This window comes from Aotus nancymaae, unplaced genomic scaffold (genome assembly GCF_030222135.1).
Source record: "Aotus nancymaae isolate 86718 unplaced genomic scaffold, 86718_ANA_hifiasm-v0.15.2.pri h1tg000059l, whole genome shotgun sequence".
Taxonomy (NCBI): Eukaryota; Metazoa; Chordata; class Mammalia; order Primates; family Aotidae; genus Aotus; species Aotus nancymaae.
Genome location: NW_026988473.1, coordinates 52,429,426 through 52,456,194, shown reverse-complemented (window position 1 = coordinate 52,456,194; position 26,769 = coordinate 52,429,426). Strand labels below are relative to the sequence as shown.

Below are 26,769 nucleotides of genomic sequence, written 5' to 3'. Positions count from 1 at the left end.
GCCAAGTACACAATTGTTGCATTGGGATGTGCTAATGCAGAAGACATACATAAATGTAAACTTGCTGTCATAGGCAAAAGCTTGCATCCTTACTGTTTTCAAGGAGTGATTTTCTTACCAGTCCATTATTATGCTAACAAAAATGCATGGATCATCAGGGACACCTTTTCTGATTGATTTCATAAACATTTTATGCCAGTAGCTTTTGCCCACTGCAGGGAAGCTGAACTGGATTTTATTATTTTTTGACAGCTATTGTGCTCATCCTCCAGCTGAAATTTTCATCAAAAATAATGTTTATGCCATGTACTTTGCCCCAAATGTAACTTACTAAGTTCAGCCATGTGGTCAGGGTATGCTTAGATCAGTGAAGAGTAAATATAAAAACACTTTCTTGAACAGCCTGCTAGCAGCAGTGAGCAGAGGCATGGATGTGGACTGTTTTCAAAAAGAGTTTAGCATGAAGCATGCCATACATGCTGTTGCCAGTGCTTGGAACACAACAACTAAATACAGAGTTGTGCAAATCTGACACGACTTATTTCCTGTAACTATGACCACTGATGATGATAAACAAATGAGTCACTTTGAAATATTCCATATGTCAAGCAAGGAAAGAGAATGTCTGACCTTATATATGCAAAAAATATACCTTCAGAGTCCATCAGCAAGCTGGAAGAAGTGGATATTAAGAAGTTTCTAAAATTAGTAATTAGACTCCAATTGTTCCTTCGTTAACCAAACAATGGTGAAATAGCCAAATAGTTCTGAAACAAGGTGATTGTAATAATAATGACATTGAAGATAACAAGAATAATACTTCAGAAAAAGTTCCTATAGTTGAAATGATGAAAATGTGTGATAGGTTTATTGAAGCACTAGAGCAGCATGCATTTATAAGAGAACTAGAAATTATGTTGGCTTATAAAATCAAAGAGAGACTTCTAAGACAAAACCAGTGTCAAGGCAGATGACTCTGGAGAAAATATGTTTAAAAGCCATTCTAGCAGATTGACTCTTCATTGCAAGAGAAGCCACTTCCTGGTCCCTCCACTGCTTCTGATCTTCCTTCTCACCTAAGTAAAACACAGTGTACAGTAACCTTTTAATTAAAACATAACAATGTAGGTGGAGGCTGAAAGCCTGCTGATATCTGTTGTTGCTGTTTAACAGCTGATGCAGGTATTCTGGTGATGCTAGTGTGCTATTAGTTTACCCTGAATACATACATTTTTTCACTGTATTAATGGTATGTCATTATTTTACTGTTATTTTTTGTGAATAAGAGAAAGTGATTATTTATCAATAACATAAATTTAGAGTCAAGAATGGTGGTGATGCCAAACAACCATAGATTTCCACAGGAGTATCTGAGACAATGACATCTTTGGTTTCTGATGGTTCAATATACACAAACTTTGTTTTATGCACAAAATTACTAAAAAACTTTTTTCTTGTAAAATTACCTTCAGTCTATGTGTATAAGGTATATCTGAAATATAAATAATTTCAGACTTAGGCATGATTCTGTGCCCAAGACATCTCATTATATATATATATATATATATATATATATATATATATATGCAAATATTTCAAAATCCAAAAATATCTGAAATCTGAAGTACTACTTGTTCCAAGCATTTGGGATAAGGAATATTCAACCTGTAATTAGTTGTCCTCACCTCTTCTGTTTTCTGGAAAAGCTGTGTAGAACTGGTATATTTTCCTTAATGATCTGGTGTATTCTTTGAAGGTTTTTAGCTATGACTTTAATTTCTTTAGTAGATATAAGACTGTTGAAGCTATCTATTTTTTCTTTAGTGTGATGTGTTTGTTTTTATCTTTTAAGTAATTTGTTTATTTTGTGTAAGGTGTCAAATTTCATGCCATAAAATTATTCATATTTCCTTCTTATTATTTTAATGTCTATGATATCTATACAAATTTACAGACTTCCGTTTTCAGTTGATACTTAATATTTTCTCATTTTCCTTTCTGATTCAGTGTCACTCGGATGTTGTTTTCACTGATTTTTCTCTAGCATTTTTTTGTTTTACATGTGATTGGTTTTGCCTTGTATTTACTATTTCTTTCCTTCTATCTCATTTTTGTTTAGTTTTCTCTTGTTTTCATGGTCCTTAAGTTGAAGCTTAAATCATTATTTTGAGATGATACTTATTTTTGAACATAAGCATTTAGAGCTACATATTCCTCATAAACACTGCTTTGTTTGTGTCCTACAGATTTTAATATTTGTGTTTTTATTTCCAATTCATTCTAAAATAATTTTAATGTCCCTGTGATTATTCTTTAATTTGTGGATAATTTAGAAACATATTATTTAATTTCTAAATGTCTGGAGATTTTCCAGAAGTCTATGAATAAATTTTAGTTTCATTTCATTCTCATCAAAGAATATACTTTCTTATAATGTTATTCTTCTTGAATTTAAGGGCAAAGAATATGGTTTATCTTAGTGGATGTTCAGTACACATTTGAAAAAAATGTGCATTTTGCTGTTGTGGGATGGAGTATTGAAGGGTGGAGTGAATATCGGTTAGGTCATGTTGATTGATTACATTATTCGTATCTTTATATTCTCACTTCTTTTCTTCTTGTATATTCAATCAATTTCTACTAATAGAGCAGTGTTTAAGTCTCTACTTGTGGATTTGACTGTTTCTACTTTTGATTATATCAGATTTGTTTAATGTATTTTGAATGTCTGTTATTAGATGCATACACATTTATAATTGTCATGTCTGTTTGATGATTTGAGTACCCTTTATCAATGAAATGTCTCTTTCCTCTGTGGAAATGTTCCTTAGTCTGGAATTTTCTTTGAGATTAATATAGTCACTTCAGCTCTCTTTTGATTAGTGTTTACATGGCCTAGGCTTTTTTTTTTTTAATCCTTTAAAAATCTATTTTTGTCTTGATATTTTAAGTAGGTTTCTTGTAGACAGCATATAGTTGAGTCATGCTTTGTTATCCAATCTGACCATTTCTATTCTTTCAACTGATGTTTTTAAGTATACACATTGGATATAATTGTCAGTGTTTAAATCTGCCTTTTCTAATCGTTTCATCCATACTTTTGTTTTTTTTTTTTTCTTTTGGATTGAGCTACTTTTATGATTCCATTTTATCTGTAATAATGGCTTACTAAATATACTGATTAGCTTTTTAGTGGCCATTTTAGTATTTGAAATTATACATCTTTATCTTATCTAATCTCAATTATTTCCTTTCTTCTGCTTACTTTAATTGATTTTTCTTTTTGGATTTTTAGAACAGAAGCTGAGGTTATTGACATGAAATTTTATTCCTTATCAAATAGATATTTTAGTGCTATAAATTTCCTTGGAAATACTGCTTTAACTGCATTCTACAAATTTTAATATATGTGTTTTCTTTTTAACTCAGGTCAAAATACTTTCTAGTTTTCCTTTGGATTTCTTCTTTGACCTATGGATTATTTAGAAATGTTTTAGGGTTAGGCATGGTGGTTCATGCCTGTAATCCCAGCACTTTGAGAGGCCAACGTAGGAGGATCACTTGAGTGCAGGAGTTCGAGACCACTGGACAACATAACGAGACTCCATCTCTACAAAAAAATTAAATATACATCCAGGAATGGTGACATGTGCCCATAGTCACAGCCACTCATGAGGTTAAGGTGGGAGGATCTCTCAAGCCTAGGAGATTGAGGCTGCAGTGAGCTGTGATTGTGCTTCTGCACTCCAGTCTGGGCAACAGAGCAAGACTTTGTCTCAAAGTAGAGAGAGAGAGAGAGAGAGAGAGAGAGAGAGAGAGAGAGAGAGAAAGAGAAGGGAGAAGAGAGAAGAGAAAAGAGAAAGAGAGAGAAGTGTGTTAGTTTCCAAATACATTGATATTTTTAGATACCTTTATATTATTTATTCCTAATTTATTTCCACTGTGGTTAAGAAAATATACTTTATATGACTGAAATTCTCAAATTTAAATGAAATATGTATTATGAGTCAAATATAATCTGTATTGGTTAGTGTTGTTGGTGCACCGAAGAAAAGAATGTATATTCTGTTACAGTTTGGTAAATGGCTCTTTATAAAATGCCATTAGTTAGGCCAAGTGAACTGATAGTGTTATTTAGTATTCAAATCTCTGACTTTAATTAGAGATGTGTCTGTCTTTTTATCCTCACAGTTCTGTTAGTTTTTGCTTCATGTGTTCTGAGGGTCTGCTGTGGAGTGCATAAACATTTAGAATTTTTATACATTTTTAATGAGTTGAGGCCTTTATCATAATCTAATAACTCTCTTTGTCCCTGGTAATATTCATTGCTCTGAGATATAATTTGTCTGATAGTAATTTAGCCACTCCAGATTTATTTTTATTAGTGTTAGTATGGCATATGTTTCTAATTCTTTTACTTTTTATCTATTTATATCTGTACATTTAAGGTACATTTCTTTATATATATATATATGTATTTTTTTATTACACTTTAGGTTCTGGGGTACATGTGCAGAACATGCAGGATTGTTGCACAGGTACATACATGGCAATGTGATTTGCTGTCTCCATCCCCATCATGTATATCTGGCATTTCTCCCCATGTTATCCCTCCCCAACTCCCTACCAGCCACTCTCCCTCCCCTAATCCCCCCCAACAGACCCCAGTGTGTGATGCTCCCCTCCCTGTGTCCATGTGTTCTCATTGTTCAACACCCGCCTATGAGTGAGAACATGTGGTGTTTGATTTTCTGTTCTTGTGGCAGTTTCATGAGAATGATGGTTTCCAGATTCATCCATGTCCCTACAAACGACACAAACTCATCATTTTTTATGGCTGCGTAGTATTCCATGGTGTATATGTGCCACATTTTCCCGTCCAGTCTATCATCAATGGGCATTTAGGTCGGTTCCAAGTCTTTGCTATCATAAACAGTGCTGCAGTGAACGTACGTGTGCATGTGTCTTTATAATAAAATGATTTATAATCCTTTGGATATATAACCTGTAATGGGATTGCAGGGTCAAATGGACTTTCTAGGTCCTTGAGGAATCACCACACTGTCTTCCACAATGGTTGAACTAATTTACACTTCCACCAACAGTGTAAAAGTGTTCCTATTTCTCCACATCCTCTCCAGTATCTGTTGTCTCCAGATTTTTTAATGATTGCCATTCTAACTGGCATGAGATGGTATCTCAATGTGGTTTTAATTTGCATTCCTCTAATAATCAATGATGATGAGCATTTTTTCATATGTTTGTTGGTCTCATATATGTCTGTTCATATCCTTTGCCCACTTTTGAATGGGTTTGATTTTTTTTTTTTTCTTGTAAATCTGTTTTAGTTCTTTGTAGATTCTGGATATTAGCCCTTTGTCAGAAGGGTAGATTGCTAAAATTTTTTTCCCATTCTGTTGGTTGCTAGTTCGCTCTAAGGATTCTTTCTTTTACGGTGCAGAAGCTCTGGAGTTTAATTAGGTCCAATTTGTTTATTTTGGCTTTTGTTGCCACTGCTTTTGGTGTTTTAGTCATGAAGTCCTTGCCTATCCCTATGTCCTGAATTGTTTTGCCTAGGTTTTCTTCTGGAATTTTTATAGTGTTAGGTGTTATGTTTAAGTCTTTAATCCATCTGGAGTTAATTTTAGTGTAAGGTGACAGGAAGGGGTCCAGTTTCTGCTTTCTGCACGTGGCTAGCCAGTTTTCCCAACACCATTTATTAAACAGGGAATCCTTTCCCCATGGCTTGTTTTTATCAGATGGTTGTAGATATGTGGCATTGCCTCTGAGCCTCTGTTCTGTTCCATTGGTCTATATCTCTGTTTTGGTACCAGTACCATTACTGTAGCCCTGTAGTGTAGTTTGAAGTCCAGCAGTGTGATGCCTCCAGCTTTGTTCTTTTTGCTTAGGATTGTCTTGGCTATGCAGGCTATCTTTTGGTTCCATATGAAGTTTAAGGTGTTTTTTTCCAGTTCTGTGAAGAGGGTCATAGGTAGCTTTGAATCTATAAATGGGGATTGCATTGAATCTATAAATTACTTTGGACAGTCTGGCCATTTTCCCAATATTGATTCTTCCTAACCAGAAGCATGGAATGTTTTTCCATCTGTTTGTGTCCTCTCTTATTTCCTTGAGCAGTGGTTTGTAGTTCTCCTTGAAGAGGTCCCTTACATCCTTTGTTAGTTGTATTCCTAGGTATTTTATTCTCTTTGTAGCAATTGTGAATGGCAGTTCGTTCTTGATTTGGCTCTCTTTAAGTCTGTTATTGGTGTATAGGAATGCTTGTGATTTCTGCCCATTGATTTTTCTATCCTGAGACTTTGCTGAAGTTGCTTATCAGTTTCAGGAGATTTTGGGCTTAGATGATGGGGTCTTCTAAATATACAATCATGTCGTCTGCAAATAGAGACAATTTGACTTCCTCCTTTCCTAATTGAATATGCTTTATTTATTTTTCTTGCCTGATTGCTCTGGCTAGAACTTCCAATACTATATTGAATAGGAGTGGTGAGAGAGGGCATCCTTGTCTTGTGCCAGATTTCAAAGGGAATGCTTCCAGTTTTAGCTCATTCGGTTATGATATTGGCTGCGGGTTTGTCATAAATAGCTTTTATTATTTTGAGATACATTCTGTCGATACCTAGTTTATTGAGAGTTTTTAGCATAAAGGGCTGTTGAATTTTGTTGAAGGCCTTCTCTGCTTCTATCGAGATAATCATATGGTTTTTGTCTTTGGTTCTGTTTATGTGGTGAATTATGTCTATAGACTTGCATATGTTGAACCAGCCTTGCATCCCCAGGATGAAGCCTACTTGATCGTGATGGATAAGCTTTTTGATGTCCTGTTGCAATCAGTTTGCCAGTATTTTATTGAAGATTTTTGCATCTATGTTCATTATGGACATTGGCCTAAAGTTTTCTTTTTTTTGTTGAATCTCTGCTGGGTTTTGGTATCAGGATGATGTTGGTCTCATAAAATGATTTGGAAAGGATTCCTTCTTTCTGGATTGTTTGGAATAGTTTCAGAAGGAGTGGTAGCAACTCCTCTTTGTATGTCTGGTAGAATTAGGCTGTGAACCCATCTGGACCTGGGCTTTTTTTGGTTGGTAAGCTATTAATTGCTGCCTCAACTTCAGCCCTTGTTATTGGTCTATTCAGGATTTCATCTTCTTCCTGGTTTAGGCTTGGAAGAGTGCAAGTGTCCAGGAATTTATCCATTTCTTCCAGGTTTACTGGTTTATGTGCAAAGAGTTGTTTGTAGTAATCTCTGATGGTGATTTGTATTTATGTGGAATCAGTGGTGATATCCCCTTTATCGTTTTTTATTGCATCTATTTGATTCTTTCTTCTCTCTTTTCATTTTTATTAATCTGGCTAGTGGTCTATTTTGTTGATGTTTTCAAAAAACCAGCTTGGATTTATAAATTTTTGAAGGTTTTTCTGTGTCTTTATCTCCTTCAGTTCTGCTCTCATCTTAGTTATTTCTTGTCTTCTGTTAGCTTTTGAGTTTTTTTAATCTTGCTCCTCTAGCTCTTTCCATGTTGACAATAGGGTGTTGATTTTAGATCTTTCCTTGCTTCTCATATGAGCATTTATTACTATATATTTTCCTCTAGAGACTGCTTTAAATGTGTCCCAGAGGTTCTGGCACGTTGTGTCTTCATTCTCGTTGGTTTTGAAGAACATCTTTATTTCTGCCTTCATTTCATTGTTTATCCAGTCAACATTCAAGAGCCAGTTGTTCAGTTTCCATGAAGCTGTGCGGTTCTGGGTTGGTTTCTGAATTCTGAGTTCTAACTTGATTGCACTGTGATCTGAGAGACTGTTTGTTATGATTTCCGTTCTTTTGCATTTGCTGAGGAGTGATTTACTTCCAATTATGTGGTCAATTTTAGAGTAAGTGTGATGTGGTGCTGAGAAGAATGTATATTCTGTGGATTTGGGGTGGAGAGTTCTGTAAATGTCTATTAGGTTTTCTTGATCCAAAGGCCAAGTTCAAGTCCCGGATAGCCTTGTTAATTTTCTGTCTCATTGATCTGTCTAGTATTGACAGTGGAGTGTTAAAGTCTCCCACTATTATTGTGACCTCTTTGTAGGTCATTAAGAACTTGCTTTATGTATCTGGATGCTCCTGTATTGGGTGCGTATATATTTAGGATTGTTAGCTGTTCTTGTTGCATTGATCCTTCTACCGTTATATAATGCCCTTCTTTGTCTCTTTTGTTTTTTGTTGGTTTAAAGTCTATTTTATCAGAGACTAGGATTGCAACTCCTGCTTTTTTTTTTCCCCCTCTATTTGCTTAGTAAATCTTCCTTCATCCTTTTATTTTGAGCCTATGTATATCCTTGCACATGAGATGGGTTTCCTGGATACAGCACACCGATGGGTTTTGACTTTTTAATCCAATTTGCCAGTCTGTGTCTTTTGATTGGGGCATTTAGCCCACTTACATTTAAGATTAATATTGTTATATGTGAATTCGATCCTGCCATTTTGATGCTAGCTGGTTGTTTTGTCCATTAGTTGATGCAGTTTCTTCATTGTGTCGATGGTCTTTACCATTTGGTATGTTTTTGGAGTGGCTGGTACTGGTTGTTCCTTTCAATGTTTAGTGCTTCTTTCAGGAGCTCTTGTAAAGCAGGCCTGGTGGTGAGGAAATCTCTGAGTAATTGCTTGTTCATAAATAATTTTATTTCTCCTTCACTTATGAAGCTTAGTTTGGCTGGATATGAAATTCTAGGTTGAAAGTTCTTTTCTTTAAGGATATTGAATATTGGCCCCCACTCTCTTCTGGCTTATAGGGTTTCTGCTGAGAGATCCGCTGTGAATCTCTTGGGCTTCCCTTTGTGAGTAACCTGACCTTTCTCTCTTGCTGCCTTTAGCATTTTTTCCTTCATTTCAACTCTGGTGAATCTGACGATTATGTGCCTTGGGGTTGCTCTTCTTGAGGTATATCTTTGTGGTGTTCTCTGTATTTCCTGGACTTGAATATTGGCCTGCCTTGCTAGGTTGGGGAAGTTTTCCTGGATAATATCCTGAAGACTATTTTCCATCTTGGATTCATTCTCTCCATCACATTCAGGTACACCTATCAAACGTAGATTAGGTCTTTTCACTTAATCCCATATTTCTTGGAGGCTTTGTTCATTTCTTTTTACTCTTTCTTCTCTAATCTTGCCTTCTCGTTTTATTTCATTGAGTTGATCTTCAGTCTCTGATATCCTTTCTTCTATTTGGTTGATTCAGCTATTGAAACTTGTGTATGCTTCACAAAGTTCTCCTGTTGGGTTTCTCAGCTCCATCAATTCATTTATATTCTTCTCTGAGCTGTTTATTCTTGTTAGCATTTCATCAAACCTTTTTTCAAGGTTCTTAGTTTCTTTGTTTTGGGTTAGAACATGTTCTTTTAGCTTAGAGGAGTTTGTTATTACCCACTTTCTGAAGCTTGTTTCTGTCAATTCATCAGACTCATTCTACATCCAGCCTTGTTCCCTTGCTAGTGAGGAGTTGTGATCCCTTGGAAGAGGAGAGGCATTCTGGTTTTGGGTGTTTTCATCCTTTTTGCACTGGTTTCTTCCCATCTTTGTGGATTTTTCTACCAGTGGTCTTTGTAGTTGGTGACTTTTGGATGGGGTCTCTGAGTGGACGTCCTTTTTGTTGATGATGAAGTTATTTCTTTCTGATTCTTAGTTTTCCTTCTAACAGTCAGGTCCCTCTGCTGTAGGACTGCTGGAGGTCCACTCCAGACCCTGCTTTCCTGGGGATCACCTGCGGTGGCTGCAGAACAGTAAGGTTTGCTGCCAGTTTCTTATTCTGTTATTCTTGTCCCAGAAGGATACCCCTCGCCGAGATGTCAGCCTGAGCTCTCCTTTATGAGGTGTCTTTTTGGATATACAGGGGCTGGTAGCTGCTTGAGCAGTCTGTCCCTTATAGGAGCTCAAGTGCTGAGCTATGAGCTCCATTGTTGCATTCAGAGCTGCTGGGCAGGTACATTTAAGTCTGTTGCAGCGGAACTCATAACCACCTTTTTTTCCTAGGTTCTCTGTCCTGGGAAGATGGGGCTTTATTTATAAGTTCTTGACATTCTGCTGCCTTTTTTCAGAGATACCCTGCCCAGCAAGGAGGTAGCCTCATCACACTCTTCTGGCAGAGGCATTGCTGAGCTGCCATGGGCTCTGCCCAGCTGCTGTGTGAACTTCCTTGTGGTTTTATTTATAGAGGTATAGTTAGAACTGCCTCAGTAATTGTGGTCTGCCTCAGTAATGGCAGACTTTCTCTGTAATGTCGGACTGCATTGGTAATGGTGGACTGCCTTGGTAATGGCAGACTGCCCTGGTAATGGTGGACTGCCTCAGTAATGGCAGACTCTCTTGGTAGTGGTGGACTGCCTCAGTAATGGCAGACGTCCTTCCCCCAACAAAGCTGGACCATCCAGGGTCCAGCTGGGCTTGCTGTGAAACTCTCAATCCAGAGCGTTTCAGATTGCTGATCTTTGTAGGAGTGGGACCCGCCAAGCCAGATCACCTGGCTCCCTTTTCCAGCCCCTTTTCTTCAGTTGAATGGGTGACTCTGTCTCCCAGGCATTCCAGGCATCAGTTAAAATGGCCACCCAGATTTTTGTGAGTTTTCGTGCAGAGACCAACTGTGCCAGCTGAAACAGCCATGCTGGAGACTCGTGATGCTTTTCCACCTCAGAATCTCCTGGTCTGTGGGCAGTAAAAACTTGTTTGGAAATGCAGTGACCACTCACCCTCTGTGTTCTCACTGGGAGCTACACTCCAGAGCTATTCCTATTCAGCCAGCTTGGATCACACCTAAGGTAGATTTCTAGAAGGTAGCATATAATTGGGTCTTGCCATTTATTGCATTGGGCAATTGTTGCCTTTATTGAAGGTTCAGACCATTTACATTAAATGTAATTATTGGGATAGTTTAGTTTAAATTTACTACTTTACTGTTTGTTTTCTGTTTATATCAAAATTTGTTTCTTCTGATCTTTTTCTCTTTTCCTTTTCTCTACCTTTTTTGGATTAACTGAATATATTAATTGTTAATTTCATCTTCTATTTTGGTTTATTAGCTGTAACTCCTTGTCTTATTTTAGCCAATTCTTTCAGGTTTAGAGTACATATCTTTAACTTATACTGGCTAACTTGAAATGATATTATGCTATTTATATTATATATAGTATAAGAACCTTACAACAGTTTCAACAATTCTAGCTGGGGTTATTTGGGTTAATAAAATAAGAATTTATGTGTCTCAATGTCGATTTTTCAACACCAGAGAGGCCTGTAAGTGATCCTGTTTGGATTACATGCACTTCCCTCAACAAACAACAGTGGACAAGGGCATGAATGCTTTGGTCAACCTAAATTCCTGTAGCAGCCCTTTGAGAACTTCATGAAGTTGGAAAGGAGTTCACCAAGCAACCTAAGAAGAGGAATGCAAAAGTGCACTAATTAGACAAAAACTGCAGTGATCAAAGGCCACTGCAACCATACACATCACAGAAAGAGTTTACAGATTGATAGGTAGAGAATTCAGAATTCACATCAGCTTGCTATAAATTCCCAATATGTCTTTCTAACAATACCAAACTTAGCCACATAAAGCAGGGGCAAATGAAGCTTTCTTTGTATGGTGTTTTTCTTACCTTCGTACTTTCCAGGGTACCTAGCTGTCAGTAACACTTCTGCATATCTGATACCTGTCAAGCTTTAAAAAAAAAAAAAGCCAAATATTCCATAACTCCTTTATATATGACTTTTATTATCATTCCAGAAAACTTTTAGTAAGAATCTAAGCATTTCTATGTAAATTAGAGTTCCTCAAACTTAGCACTGTAGACCTTTTGGACTAGATAATTTTTTGTATTGAGTAACTTCCCTATGCATCATAAAATGTTTTGCAGTATCCCTGAGCTCTACCCACTAGATGTCACAGACACACCCTCCCCCACAGTTGTGACAGGCAAAAATTCCTCCAGATAGTGTCAAATGTCACCTTGGGGAGCAAAATTACTCCTGGTTGAGAACCACTAATTTAAGGGAATGTTTACAACCATCAAGATCTAAATCTTCTTGACCTCAAATCAGCAGCAGCTCATGGGGAAAAGGAAAACTAGCATCAGGTGCCAGTGAACTCTTGTTCCATACCCTAGCAAGCCCATATCTCCTCAAAACATAGTGTCTGTTGTTTACCGCTACAGATTTAGCTCCCAGCCTCTGAAAAAAAAAAAAGCTCAAATATCACAATATGCTAAAAGAATAAGTAAATGCTAAAAGAATAGGTAAATGAATGAATAAATTAATGGAAGGATGAATGAGTAAAAATTTTAAAATCTGGATGATTATTCACTCTGTTACTCTGAGGAAAGAAATGACATGCTAGTATATGAATGAGAAAATGGGATATTTTAGTATTTTACTTGAAAATTTCTATATTGGAATTTTGTCATTTTAATTTTATAATTTAGACACTTTAAAAAGATTTATTTTAAAAGCACTTGAAAATAAAAGTAAGCATTTTCTCCTTGAGAACTTTTTTTTAATTTGCTTAGTTTCATTAGAGGAGTCAACTAATATTTATTGAGCATCTTTTATTGTTGAGCTAGGGACTGTTCTAAGTAGTTGGGGTGCAACAAGACAGAGAAAGTTCCTGTTCTTACAGAGCTTACATTCCTTTTTTGATACAAAATGTTATAGATATATATGGGGTACATATGGGTATTTATTACATGGATAGAATGTATATTCATCAAGTCAGAGTATGTGAAGTGTCCATTACCTTGAGTATTTAACATTCCTATGTATCTGTATCGTTTCAAGTTCTCTCTTCTAGCTACTTTGCAATATAAAAAATATGGTTGCTACTATAGTCAACCTACTCTGCTATCAAATATTGGAGCCTATCCTTCTACCTAACTGTATGTTTATATCTACTAACCAACTTCTCTATATCCCACTTGCCACCCACTCACTTTTCCTACCCTCTGGTCTCTAGTGTTCTAGTCTCTATCTCCATGATATTAACTTGTTTAGCTCCCACATATGAGAACAAGTATCTATCTTTCTGTGCCTGACTTACTTCACTTAACATAATGACCTCCATTTCCATTGATGTTGCTGCAAATGACATAATTTAATTTTTTATGTCTGACTAGTATTCCATTTTATACACACACACACACACACACACACACACACACACACACGCATTTTCTTTATTAATTTGTCCATCGATGGACACTTAGATTGATTCCATATCCTTGCAATTAATAATAGCCCTGAAATAAACATGCAAGTTCAGGTATCCCTCAGATACACAGATTTCTTTTCCTTTGTTTAAATACTGGGTAGTGTCATTGCTGGATCATATGGTAGTTCTATTTTTAATTTTTGGAGAAATCTCAATATTGTTTTCCATAGTGGTTGTACTAATTTTCTGTTCACCCCAACAGTGTATGAGAATTCCCTTTTCTCCACATTGTTGCTAGCATGTTATTTTTTGTCTTTTAAATAATAGCCATTCTAATTGGGATAAAATGATATCTCATTATGGTTTTAATTTGCATTTCCCTAATTATTAGTGATGCTGAGCATTGTTTTTCGTAAACCTGCTGGTTATTTGTATGTATGTATTTTCTTGAGAAATATCTATTTATGTCTTTTGCCCACTTTTAATGATATTGAGGGTTTTTTTAATTGAGTTGGGTTCCTTTTATATTCTGCATATTAGTCCCTCGTAGGATGACTAGTTTGCAAATATTTTCTCATTCAATACATTGTCTGCTCACTCTGTTGATTGTTCCCTTTGCTGTGCATGAGTTTTTAAATTTAATAAATTTAATATAATCTCATTTATTTATTTTTTGTTTTGTTGTCTGGTCTTCAGGCAGGCCTTAGCTATGAAATATTTTCCTGTCTTGAAATGTTTTCTCCATTTTTTTTAGTAGTTTTACAGTATCAGGTCTTATGTTTAAATCTTTAATCCATCTTTTGTTTATTTTTGTACATGGGAAGCCATATGTATCCAGTTTCATTCTTCTATATGTGGATCTCCAATTTTCCCAGCACCATTTATTGAAGAGTGTGTTATTTCACCTTGATGCCTTCATCAAAAATAAGTTGGCTATAAATACATGGATTCATTTCTGTATTGGATTCATTTCTGTATTCTTTATTCTGTTCCATTTGTCTGTATGACTGTTTTTATACCAATATTATGCTGTTTTGGTTACTGTAGCCTTTTGATACGTTTTGAAGTCAGGTAGTGTGATGCCTCCAGCATTGTCCTTTTTTTTCAGAATTGCTTTTGCTATTAAGGCTCTCTTTTGGTACTATACACATTTTAGGACTGTTTTTATTAATTTTGTAAAAAATTACATTGGTATTTTGATAGAGATTGTATTAAATATGTAGATTGCTTTAGGTAGTATAGTCATTTTAACATTATTAATTCTTCTGATCCATGAGCATGGGATGTCTATCCATTTGTTTGTGTCCTCTTCAATTTCTTCATTAGTGTTTTGTAGTTTTTCTTATAGAGATCTTTCACTGCCTTAGTGAAATTTGTTCTTAGGTATTTTTTGTAGCCATTGTAAATGGGATTGCCTTCTTGATTTCTTTCTTGGCTAGTTCGTTATCAGTGTATAGAAATGCTAATGATATTTTATGTTGATTTGCATTCTGAAACTTTATTAAATTTATCAAATCTAAGAGTTTTTTGATACAGTCTCGGTTTTTCTATAAGATCATATCATCAGCAAAGAAATGGTTGACTTCCTCTTTTCCAATTTGGATGCCTTTTGTTTTATTATTTTATTTTTTTAATTTGTTTTCCTCAGATATCCTTGTTCTGAATGATGCCTTTTATTTCTTTGTCTTGCATGCTTGCTGTGGCTAAGACTTCCAGTACTATGTTAAATAAGAGTGGTGAAAGTGGGAATCCTTGTTTAATTACAGATCTGAGAGGAAAGGCTTTCATCTTTTCAGTAGTAATGTTCATGCTAACATTCAGTATGATGTTAGTTTTGGGTTTGTCATAGATTGCCTTTATTATTTTGAGGCGTGTTCCTTCTATACTTGGTTTATTGAGAGTTTTTATCATGAAGGGATGGTATATTTTATCAAATGCTTTTTCTGCATCTATTGATAAGATCATATAATTTTTGTCCTTGATTTTGTTTATGTGGTGTATCACATTTTTTTATTTTTGTATGTTGAACCATCCTTGCATCCCTGGTATAAATCCCATTTGATCATGATGTGTTATCTTTCTGATGTGTGTTGGACTTGATTTGCTAGCATTTTGTTGAGGATTTACATAGTTTTCTTTTTTGTTGTGTTCTTGTCAGGTTTTGTCATTGGGATAATGGTCACCTAATAAAATGACCTGAGGAGAGTTCTTTGCTCTTGAATTTTTTGAAATGGTTTTAGGAGGATTTGTATTAGTTCTTCTTTGTATGTTTGGTAAATTTCAGCTGTGAATCCATCCAGTAGTTGGGTTTTCTTTGTTGGGAGACTTTGTATTAATGATTCAATCTTGCTATTCATTATTGGTCTGCTTAGGTTTTCTGTTTTTTCCTGATTCAATCTTGGTAGCTTGTATATTTCCAGGAATTTATCCACTTTTCCTAGGTTTTCTGGTTTGTTAGCATATAATCATAATTGTGTGTGTTGATCTTTTGTATTTCTGTAGAATCAGTTGTAATGTCTCCCTTTTCAGTTTTTGTTTTATTTTTGTCTTCTGTCTTCTTTTCTTGGTTAGCCTCGCTAGTGGTTTATCAACTTTATCTTTTTTTTTTTGAAGAATCAACTTTTCATTTCATTTGTCCTTTGTGGTTTTTAGTCTATCTCTTTTAGTTCTGCTCTTTAATATTTATTTTCTTCTAATTTTGAGTTTGGTTTATTCTTGCTTTTGTGGTTTCTTGAGATGCATCATTAGGTTGTTTCCTTGAAATCTTTCTACTTTTTTGATGTAGGCATTCATTGCCTATGTTAAACTTCCTCTTAGCACTCCTTTCACTCTATCTCATTGGTTCTGGCATGTGTCTTCATTTACATTTGTTTCAAGAAATTTTTTGCTTTTCATCTCAATTTCTTCATTGACTCAGTGGTCATTCAGAAGCATGTTTTTTAATTTCCATGCATCTGTAGATCCCAGAGTTCCTCCTAGTATTGATTTATTGTTTTATTCCATTGTGACCTGAAGATAGTTAATATGATCTTGATTTTTAAAAATGTGTTGAGAATCATTTTGTGACCTAACATATGGTGTATCCTGGAGGATGTTTCATGTACTTAGAAGAATATATATTTTATGGTTGTTGAATAAAATGTTCTGTAAATGTGTGTTAGATCCATTTGGTCTAAAGTGTAGTTTAAATCCAATTTTTTGTTGTCATTGTTGATTTTCTCTCTAGATGATTTGACTAATGCTGAGTGAGGTATTGAATTTCACCAATATTATTTTATGGGAGTCTGTTTCTCTCTCTTTAGCGCTAGTTATATTTGCTTTATGAATCTGGCCACTCGAGAGTTGGATGCATTCAGAATTGTTGTATCCTCTTGCTGGATTGATCCCTTTATCATTATTATATAATGACCTTTTTTGTCTTTGTCATTTTTACTGTTTTTGTCCTAAAGTCTATTTGATCTGATATAAGTATAGCTACTTCTGCTCACTTTGGATTTCTGTTTGAGTGGGATTTTTTTTCCATCCCTTTACTTTGGGTAAAGGGACAGGTAAAGTGTATTTCTTGTAGGCAGCATATACTTGGATAATGTTTTCTTATTTATTCAGCCAGTCCATATATTTTAAGCAGATAATATAATCTACATTCAAGATTGTTTTTGTTTTTGTTTTTGGTTTTTTTAGACAGAGTTTTGCACTTGTTGCCCAGGCTGGAGTGCAATGGTGTGGTCTTGGCTCACTGCAACCTCTGCCCTCTCTGCCCTCCCAGATTCAAGTGATTCTCCTGTCTCAGCCACCCAAATAGCTGGGATTATGGTACCTGCCACCACACCTAGATAATTTTTGTATTTTTAGGAGAGACAGGATTTCACCATGTTATCCAGGCTGGTGTTGAACTCCTGACCTCAGGTGATTCATCTGCCTTGGCCTTCCTAAGTGCTGGGATTATAGGCGTGAGCCACTGTACCTGGTCTCAAGATTGCTTTTAATATGCAAGGCTTTGTTTCTGTCATGTTCTTAATTGTTTTCTGGTTGTTTCATATGTTCTTTGTTCCTCTCTTATTTTTTTTTTCTAATTGTTTGTCATTTTGGTTTGGTGGTTTTCTGTAGTTGTACTATTTGAGTTCTTTCTCTTCCTCATTGTGTGTTTGGTTTACTGTAAGTTTTACACTTTCGTGTGTTTTCATGATGGTAAATGTAATCTTTTTTATTCCAAATTTAGGACTTCTTTGAACATTTCTTCTAGGGCCAGTCTAGTGGTGATAAATTCTCTCAGCATTTTCTTCTCTGGGAAGGACTTTTTTTGTGAAGGATAATTTTGCTAGATAGCATACTTAAGTGGCATTTTTTTTCCTTCAGTGCTTTGCATATATCTCTCCTGCCCTGTATAGTTTCTGCAGAGAAATACTTTGTTAGTCCAATGGGGTTTCCTTTAAGGTGACTAGACACTTTTGTCTTGCTGTTGTTAGAATCCCCTCTTTATCTTTGACTTTAAATTGTTTGACTATAATGTGCTGTGGAGAAGGCCTTCTTGCTTTGTATTTGTGTGAGGCTCTCTGAGCCCCCTATATAAGTCTTTTTCTAGATTGGGGAAGTTTTCATCTATTATTTCATTAAATAGATTTTCTAACCCTTTCATTATCTATGTAAGTCTTTTTATATATAAGTCTTTTTCTAGATTGGGGAAGTTTTCATCTATTACTTCATTAAATGTAGTTTCTAATCCTTTCGTTCTCTCTTTGCCCTTGGGGACACTGATAATTAGAATATTGAGTCACTTTATGTTATGTTCCATATGTTACAAAGACTTTCTCATTCTTCTTTATTCTTTTTATTTATTTTTGTCTGGATTATTTCAAAAGATTTCAAGTTCTGAGATTCTTCTGCTTAATCTAATCCATCGTTGGAGGTTTTTACTGTATTTTTTATTTCATTCAGTGAATTCTTCAGTTACAGAACTTCTGTTTGGTTCTTTTAAAAAATTTGTATCTCTTTGGTTAATTGTTTTCCAATTTTACATATTGTTTTTCAAAATTATCTTGTTTTCTGAACTTCTTTAAAATCAGTAATTTGAATTACTTACCCAGGATTTCACTGATTCTTTTATTGGTCTCTGTTGCTGTAGAATTATTGTGTTCCTTTGTGTCCTTGCTTTTTCATGTTTCCTGTGTCCTTATGTTAATATCTGCACATCGGGTGTAACAATCACTTCTTCCAATTTTTTAAATTTGCTTTTATAGAGAGGAATTTTTTCTGAAGATTATCTACAATGTTGGTTGAGTAGGGCGCTTTGGCTTTGAATTTTGGATGCAATCAATAGTTTAGTCTCTGTATGATCTCCTTGGCTACAAATAGTGTCAGTGGTATTTCTGATTTCCTTGATTGCTTAGGGTGTAGTTATTAGTGGAGACGTAACTAGGTTATTAGGTGGGCCAGTCTTCTGGCCTCAAGAATACAGCAGTAGGCTGAAGATGCCTGTCTTTGGGCCCCAGAGTGATATATACTGGCTCTGGTATTAGTGGGTCCAGATGGACCAATTATTGGGCTTCCACATGGCTTGCTGAAATGCTAGTAGTGACAGCACAGGGCCTGGCATGTGGACAGGTTCCCTTGCCCTTGATTAGCAGGCTTGATGTGGGCAGTAGCACTGATTGGGCCACTCACTGGAATCCAAGTTAGTCTGAGCTGCAGTGAGTTAGATGGGCCAGTCTCATGGTGCTTGCAAGTGGGTATTAATTGTGGAGGTATCAGGGTTGAGTTGCCCCCACCTCAGACCCTGGGAAGAATGCACATGTACCAACAGTGGTGGACTAGGTTGGATGATTTCCATGCCTGAATGGCATGCTGAAGTACTGAGGAGACAGGACTAGGTTGGCAGACTTGAGACATGTCCTCAGGCCCCCAGAAATATGTTAAGGCATGGCTATGATAGGCAGGAACAGGGTGGTCCCCAGGTAGTCAACAGAATGCTCAGGTGAGGACAGTGGTGGCTTCAGTTCAGGGCTGCCACTGGGGAGGGCACAGACATTCTCATTGGGAACAGCATAGGTAGGTAGCTGTGCAGCATGTGATTTACTCATGCCTCAGTCCCCCAGCTTGCAGCTTGCAGCACTAGTGACAGTAGACTTTATCCTTAGGGTGCATGAAAGCATCTGGTCTCAACTCTCTCTCCCTGGCCTGATGGCAGGATCAGTGGCATCGAAACCAGGGCAAGACATAGTCCTTTGGGGGCTCAGCTTTCAGAATGTCACTGTGCTCAGGGCTTAGGGGCCTGTGGGTCACAGCATGAGCTCCCTCTTTGAAGCAATACCACTAGACAATTTCTAGGCAGTTCTCTGTCTTAGTCTCAAGGCCTGTGAGGGTTGAGGGGCTCTCCTGTGAGTAGGATAGCATGTGGTGGGAATGTGGACCCTAGGAGGTCTCTCAATTTCCCTTTCCCTTTCCCCACATTATGGAGCTTCTCCCAGCTCCCACCCAAACCCAGCTGAGCAGGCTGCATGGCTTCCTTTTCCTTTGTTACTTTTGGTGCTTCCTGTCACTTTTTTGTTGAATTCCAGTGTTCTCTGTTAGATGATCTATTCAAAGTGCAAATATCTGCTTGCTATTTTGGTTCTTCTCCACGGAAGAGGCACTAGCTGCCTGTTGTTTGTTTCTTTTTTTTTTTTTTTAAGAGACAGCATCTTGCTAGATTTCCTATGCTGAACTTGTACTCCTGGGTTCAAGTGATCCTTCTGCTTTAGCCTCCAGCATAGCTAGGATTGTAGGTAGGTGCCACTGCACCCACCTAATTTGCTATTTTTTAAAGTACAAATGTGGAGTTTGCCTAGTTCAATTCTGGATATACCATCAAATCTGAGGTTTGATTTTTTTTCTTTTAACTTATGAGCAAATAGCCATGTTGTATAAATATTTGTGAATGGGCTTATGATGGGGAAAACAAACAACCCAACATACCTAGCATGGAAGTAATCTGACACATCACATTTAATTATGTGCATCAGCCTTAAGGGCAGAGATTAGACAGCATGCATTTTCACATCCTAAACCTTACAAAGTGTTTGCACAGTGAGAGCCCTCAGGAAATGTACGTTGAAGGAATTGATTATGAAGCTTCATAGGCATAGTTTTGGTTAATTCTGTATTTACTTTGCTAAATCAAGATTTTCTGAGAAGGATGAGGGGAGAGGAGAGAGCTAGGTACTGTGAAAAGCCTTTTAAAGGAAGAACAGAAGTTGAAGAGCAAAGAACTGGGCCAGGGAGTAAGGAAATGAAAGGGTGACGTGTGGGGATGGCTGTGGTCTCCCTTTCCTTTCCACCAGCAGTAGGCTGGGTCAGTCCTCTCTTCAGTGAGGCCAGACACTACTCCTGCAGTAGGGAATCCAGCACCACAGAGCAAGCCAGAGCCTGCTGTGTGTAAAACCTTCAGTCCTGTAGAATTCTAGTCCCCAGGCCCTCATAGCTCCCAAAAGGGGAAGGCCCAGTCACCTGGGTCTCTTGAGGTCAGGGCTCCAGGAACCAGGAAGCCTATCTTGCAAGGTGAGGTCATTTATTTACACGAGGCAAGCAATGCATGATGCAAGAAGACACAGAGTAATCCATCTGCCTTAGTGACCAAATAGGTCCCTTTGCCTCATCCTCCTGTGGAAGCAGTCAAGAAATGGAGGTTGGGTAAGGTGACCTTCCAGAGCTGAATCTGTCCTTCTAAAAATAGAAGCATCCTTGGAGAAATGAGAAGGGGAGGGAAAGCTGTGGACAGTGAGGGCAAAAACCTGAATCCCCAGAGCACTGTCAGTAGGAAACTGTATTAATTAGACACAGGCACCTCAGCTCGATAACCTCAGGTATCTCTCTCAGAAATTGAAACGAAATGAAATGGCTTTTTTTCCCCTCCTTTCTGGTTATACTCTCCCTAAGCTTAAAAGGAGAAAGAGAATTGTGTCTCCTGACCTATTTGAATGGCTGCACACTGCCTGAGATATATTCCCCAGTGGAGGGAAATGGGGGTCTTTAGAGGCACGCCAAGAAAAGGAAAGAGCTGCCACAAAGTGGAACTGTGAGAGGCCACCTGGGAGTCTGGGTCTCTGTTCTTCTCTCCCTGCATGGAGGCTGTGTGGGACTAGGCAAGTACTTGGGTGTGTCCAGGGCTCTGAATGTGTGGGTTCTCAGGGTGCCACTCTCAGGCTCACAGTGTCCTTATTTGGAGCTATGTGACAGGTTGTAAGTTTTCAGGGTCCAGTGTAGCCATGTGCTGGTCTGCACAAGTTGTGCACGACCAGGGTGTGTACAGTGCTTGGTGGCAGGAGGATTGCATGTGGGAGGGTGGGGGTATGCAGGAGTATACAGGGATATTGTGGCAAGCTTGAGGAGGCTGTGTAGGGGAGTTTGTGGGGAGGTGTGGAGACCTGTTGAGAGGCTTCATCTTGCTGCATGGGCTGTGTGCAGAGCTACCCTGGGCTGTGGGTGGGACCCCACAGCACTGCAGGGCACCTCTTTGTGTAGTTTTGACTAGAGGCTCTTTGTGCATTGTGGTAGTGATATGAGTGGAGCCATATGGGGGACTCTGTGGAGGATTGTTGAGGCTGTGAGGCTTCTGAGGCTTCTGCACTGGAGGATATGTACTGGGCTACCTGGTCAGATGGGTCTGTACAGGGCTCCCTGTGGCTAGATACATGGTGACAGAGGCCTGAGCAGCCTTACAGCTTTGCCATCCAAAGATAGCTATGCTTCCTAATAGAATGATTATAAATCATTCCATTATAAAGACACATGCACACGTATGTTCGCTGTGGCACTGTTTACAATAGCAAAGACCTGGAACCAACCCAAATGCCCATCACTGATAGACTGGACAAGGAAAATGTGGCACGTATACACCATGGAATGCTACGCAGCCATAAAAATCAATGAGTTCACGTCCTTTGTAGAGACATGGATGAATCTGGCAACCATCATTCTCAGCAAACTGACCCAAGAACAGAAAATCAAACAACACATGTTTTCACTCATAAGCGGGTGTTGAACAATGAGAACACGTGGACACAGGGAGGGGAGCGTCACACACTGGGGTCTGTTGTGGGGGTACTAGGGGAGGGACAGCAGGGGGTGGGGAGGTTGGAGAGAGATAATATGGGGAGAAATGCCAGATTCAGGTGACGGGGAGATGGAGGCAGCAAACCAGCTTGCCATGTATGTACCTATGCGACAATCCTGCATGATCTGCACATGTACCCCAGAACCTAAAGTACAATTAAAAAAAAAGATAGCTATGCTTCCTTAGGATGAGGTGCTCCCAAAGTGCAGGGATTTATTATTCTCCCTGTGACTGACATAAAGGGAAGAGAGAGCAGGGATTCACAAGCTGAGCAAAAAGGGCAGTGTGCTGCCTGAAGCTGAGCCTCTTGCACACCAGGCTGGAGACACTTTCTAATACTTCAGTTTGTGCTTTCTCAACAGGACAACGTGGATCTGGGAGAGCTGATGTTTTCCCTGTGCTATCTTCCAACGGCTGGCAGGCTGACCATTACCATTATAAAAGCAAGGAATTTAAAGGCAATGGACATAACAGGAGCATCAGGTGGGGCATTTTCAAATTCAGACTTCCTCATGCACTTCTAATGTAGTAAGTACCTTATGAAGTTTTAGTATGGTAACAAAGCACATTTACTCTGGAAGCAGACTACATGGGGTTAATCCTAGTCCTAACACCTATATAACCTTGGGCAAGTCATTTTACCTCTCTGAACTTTGGATTTCCACTGGTAAGATGAGAGTAATTATAGTGTCTGGCTCACTGAGCTGTTGTAAAACTGAATTAATAAATATAAAGCCATGAGAACAGTGTCTAACCTATATTAAGTGCTACGTATTGTTAGTTATTGTTATTATCACAGTTAGCCTTCTGTATCCACCAGTTCCACATCTGCAGATTCAACCACCAATGGATTGAAAACATTCAGAAAAAAATAAGAATACAACAATAAAAATAATAGTTTTTTTAAAAGAATACTGTATAACAACTATTTATACAGCATTTACTTTGGATTAGGTATTGTAAGCAATCTAGAGAAAATTTAAAGTATACAGGAGGATGTACATAGGTTATATGCAAATACCACGCCATTTTATATAAGGAACTTGAGCATCCTTGGATTTTCACATCTGTGAAGGGTCCTGAAACCAATTCCTTGTGGATACCAGGGGCAATTGTACTCTTTCTTGGGTCTCCCTCACCGTAATTGTGAATTGGATCTACCATTTACACACACTGATAAAGCTTATCTAATTGGGTCTTTCCTCAAATATCATCATCTCAAGCTCATTGAAGGTTGAGAACAATCCTATTTCCTTATTAAATTGAACTATGAATTTTAGTTTTCCCAGTAAACCAAGCATTAAATTCTGAACCCTAACCAAAAAAATGCCTCTATCTGCATTGCTAACTATGCAAATTCACAAGCAACCTCTGCAGGTCCAAAACACCCAGTACACCCTGACTTATGACCTCTGAAATCAAAGAATATCAGATGCAATATATTCTGCATCTTATACCCCAGTTTTTTTTTAACAAAGGAAAAAAAAAGATGTGGTCTCTCTAGTCGTCTAAGTCCCTCCTGGACTGTATATAGGAGTCAGAGCAATGCATGGTTATGCAGGTAAAAAGAGAATGAGGACTTCCCACTGAAGAGAAGGAAAGTGAGATAGCTGGTAGGACCAGAAAAGCCCTATGTGGAGCAGAAGCCAGCCTTGCCACCTGTCACCTCACCACAGTGTTGCACCACGAGGAAGCCTGTGTGCTTTCTCTCTCTGATATGCTGTGTTGCTTCTCTCCTTGCAATGCAAAGGCAGTCCACTCTAGGGGCTCAAGTTCACCGTACTTAAGGAATTCCACTCCCAGATGTTCTCTCTGCCCTCTAGGAATTCAGAAATTCAGAGAGTCTAGGAATTCCCCTTTTTAAAGACCTGAAAAGATTCCCTGAGGTGGCTCAGAGTTGGGGGGCCTGTTTTCAGTATTGAAAATGCCTGTGCATTTCTATTCCTCTCCCGGCCAGACCAGTCTTGAGTTCAGGCTGGAATGTCTAATTCAGTAACAGATGTTTTCAAACTATTTTTAAATTTCACACATTTTGAAGAGACAGTATCCTGTGCTTTTTCTTGAATTAGTGACTTAATTATCCTAACTCTAGTTGCTCCCGGATATCATATTAATAAAAATCCTTCAGCTCCAGTCCACAGGCAGGAAAAGGAGCTCTCCATACCATAGTCCATGAAAATCCACAGTAACCTAAATCTACACTAATCCTCACAGTACTCCTGCTTCTCATGGTCTGTCCAGATCCCTACGTGAAAGTCTCGCTGATGTGTGATGGCAGACGGCTGAAGAAGAGGAAAACATCCACCAAGAGGAACACCTTGAATCCTGTTTACAACGAAGCCATAGTCTTTGATGTCCCTCCCGAGAACATTGACCAAATCCACTTGTCCATAGCGGTCATGGACTATGACCGGTGAGATGCCTGGAACTCTTTCCCAGTGCAAGTTCACGGCACCCAGGGCTGGGAGGGTGGAGGGGGAGCAGCAGCCACAGATTCTTAGCTGGTATCCCAGGCTTCAGGAAATGAGCCAACTAGCAGTGCATGGGAAGGACATTGACAGGAGTCACCTCTAAACCATGCTGTAGAGTGAAGACTACCAAAGTGTCTCTCAGCACTCCCATTCTTTTTTGCCCCTTTATCATGTCTTTCTCTTCCTCCATCTTCCCCTAACCTCCACCTCTTCCCCTTTTCATCTTTGCACAACTCCTAGAATCTCAGCTTAGATAACTGTGGCCCCACAGGTTTTATCTTCCATCAGGCAGTCCTAACTGCCTTCACTGGAAAGATTCCACTTAAAATGGCAAAATGATTACTTTAGCCAGACCATCAACATTTCTAAATACATAACTTCAATCTTTTTCCTTCTCACAAGTATTTAATAAAGATTGTTTCCATCCACTTAAGTCTGAAAGCAAACACAGAAATGTTCTGAAAATGCTAGAATCAGGATGGATGACAAGGTACATTAAAATGTATAAGATGCTCAACTTTTTAATTAATACAGCACAGAAGAGATATTTATAGCCTGCATTGTAGCCAATTGTGTAAAGGACAGATTTGAAAAACAGTCATTTTAATATGCAAAGGAAGTAGCAACAGGGAATTATACATGTTAAACCAGTCATTAGACTGAAATTCAAAGTCTCTCTTTAATTGGAAACCTCCCACGTGGTCTGGGCACAATTATTTAAAAAAATTATTCTGACTTCTAATATTGTGGCTAAGAATTTTCCCACATGCCTCTGAAATATCAGCAAGGCAGCTTCAGTGACCTGAACACTCTTTCCAGCAGATGCCTGCGTGAAGCATGACAGTCTTCCAACCCCAGGAGCATGTGGGTTGGCTCAGCTGCCCATGAGTGTGACAGCCCATGCTGAGCAGTAGACCTTGTCCCATCTCCTGTGGGCAAGAAACAACACCAATAGTGTCAGGCCCCAGTAGGAGACATTGCCCACCAACTGTGGAAGCCTAGGCCAGCAATTTTTAAGTTATTGCCAAGTTTCCTGCATGGACAAATCTGATTATGTGAGCTCTGCCTTAATTTAATTCTCAGTAAACTCATAAATCTGGCCTGGAAAAATTCATGGCAGAATTCATCGGGCTTCTCATGCATTTGATTTTAGTGAGCAGAGACTCAAATATCCTTCACACAACCTCCCCACACTCATCTCACCTTTATGCTCCATACACACATTGGAGAAAAAATCACTCATCTTTGCAAGAGGGAAAAAGAAAGTATGTGAGTTTGGATCCCATAGAGTTAAAGAATTGGCCATATCAGTCCAATTATAAGAAGGACTTTTAAAAAACTGCTAGGGAAAACAGAAATGGCCCAAAGCAGGGACCTACCTAGGGAAAGTTTCAGAAATATTAGCCTTGGACTGGCACGGTGGCTCACACCTGTAATCCCAGCACTTTGAGAGGCCAAGGCAGGTGAATTACTTGAGTTCAGGAGTTTGAGACCAGCCAAGCCAACATGGTGAAACCCCATCTCTACTAAAAATACAAAAATTAGTCAGGCATGGTGGCACCGCCTATAATCCCAGCTCCTTGGGAGGCTGAGGCAGGAGAATCGCTTGAACCCAAGAGCTAAAGATTGCAGTGAGCTGAGATCATGCCACTGCACTCCAGCCTGGGCGACAGAGTGAGACTCCATCTCAAAATTTAAAAAAATAGCCTCAAGGTCAAAGGAGCTATATATCTTTCTATAGTTGGGAAACTAAGTGGGCCAAAGAAGCTGGACTTGGAAGAAAGGAGGGATGAGTATAAGACAATAACAGTATTCTCTGAAGAGAGAGAGCAGGAAGATCCATGAGCCTCCTTCACTTATGCTACTTTGTAGGCTCGAGACCCATGGCTGCCAGACACAAAACTGCTCCTTCACCCATGCTTGGTTGCCTCTTGTGGGAATTGGAGCAGCCATTATTGCAAGAAACTCTTTTGAGATGGCTCCCTTTTTATTACATGGAGGCCAGCCTG

At 38.3% G+C, this 26,769-nt stretch overlaps 1 protein-coding gene across 1 annotated transcript in view; it reads left to right on the top strand.

Moving 5' to 3' along the window:
- SYT9 (synaptotagmin 9) overlaps positions 1–26,769 on the top strand; it is a 245,313-nt gene that overhangs the window by 152,281 nt on the left and 66,263 nt on the right. The window contains exons 4-5 of the mRNA XM_012456732.2: positions 22,652–22,772; positions 24,531–24,702. Of these exons, the coding sequence (XP_012312155.2) occupies positions 22,652–22,772; positions 24,531–24,702 (293 nt within the window). The remainder of the gene's footprint in view (positions 1–22,651; positions 22,773–24,530; positions 24,703–26,769) is intronic.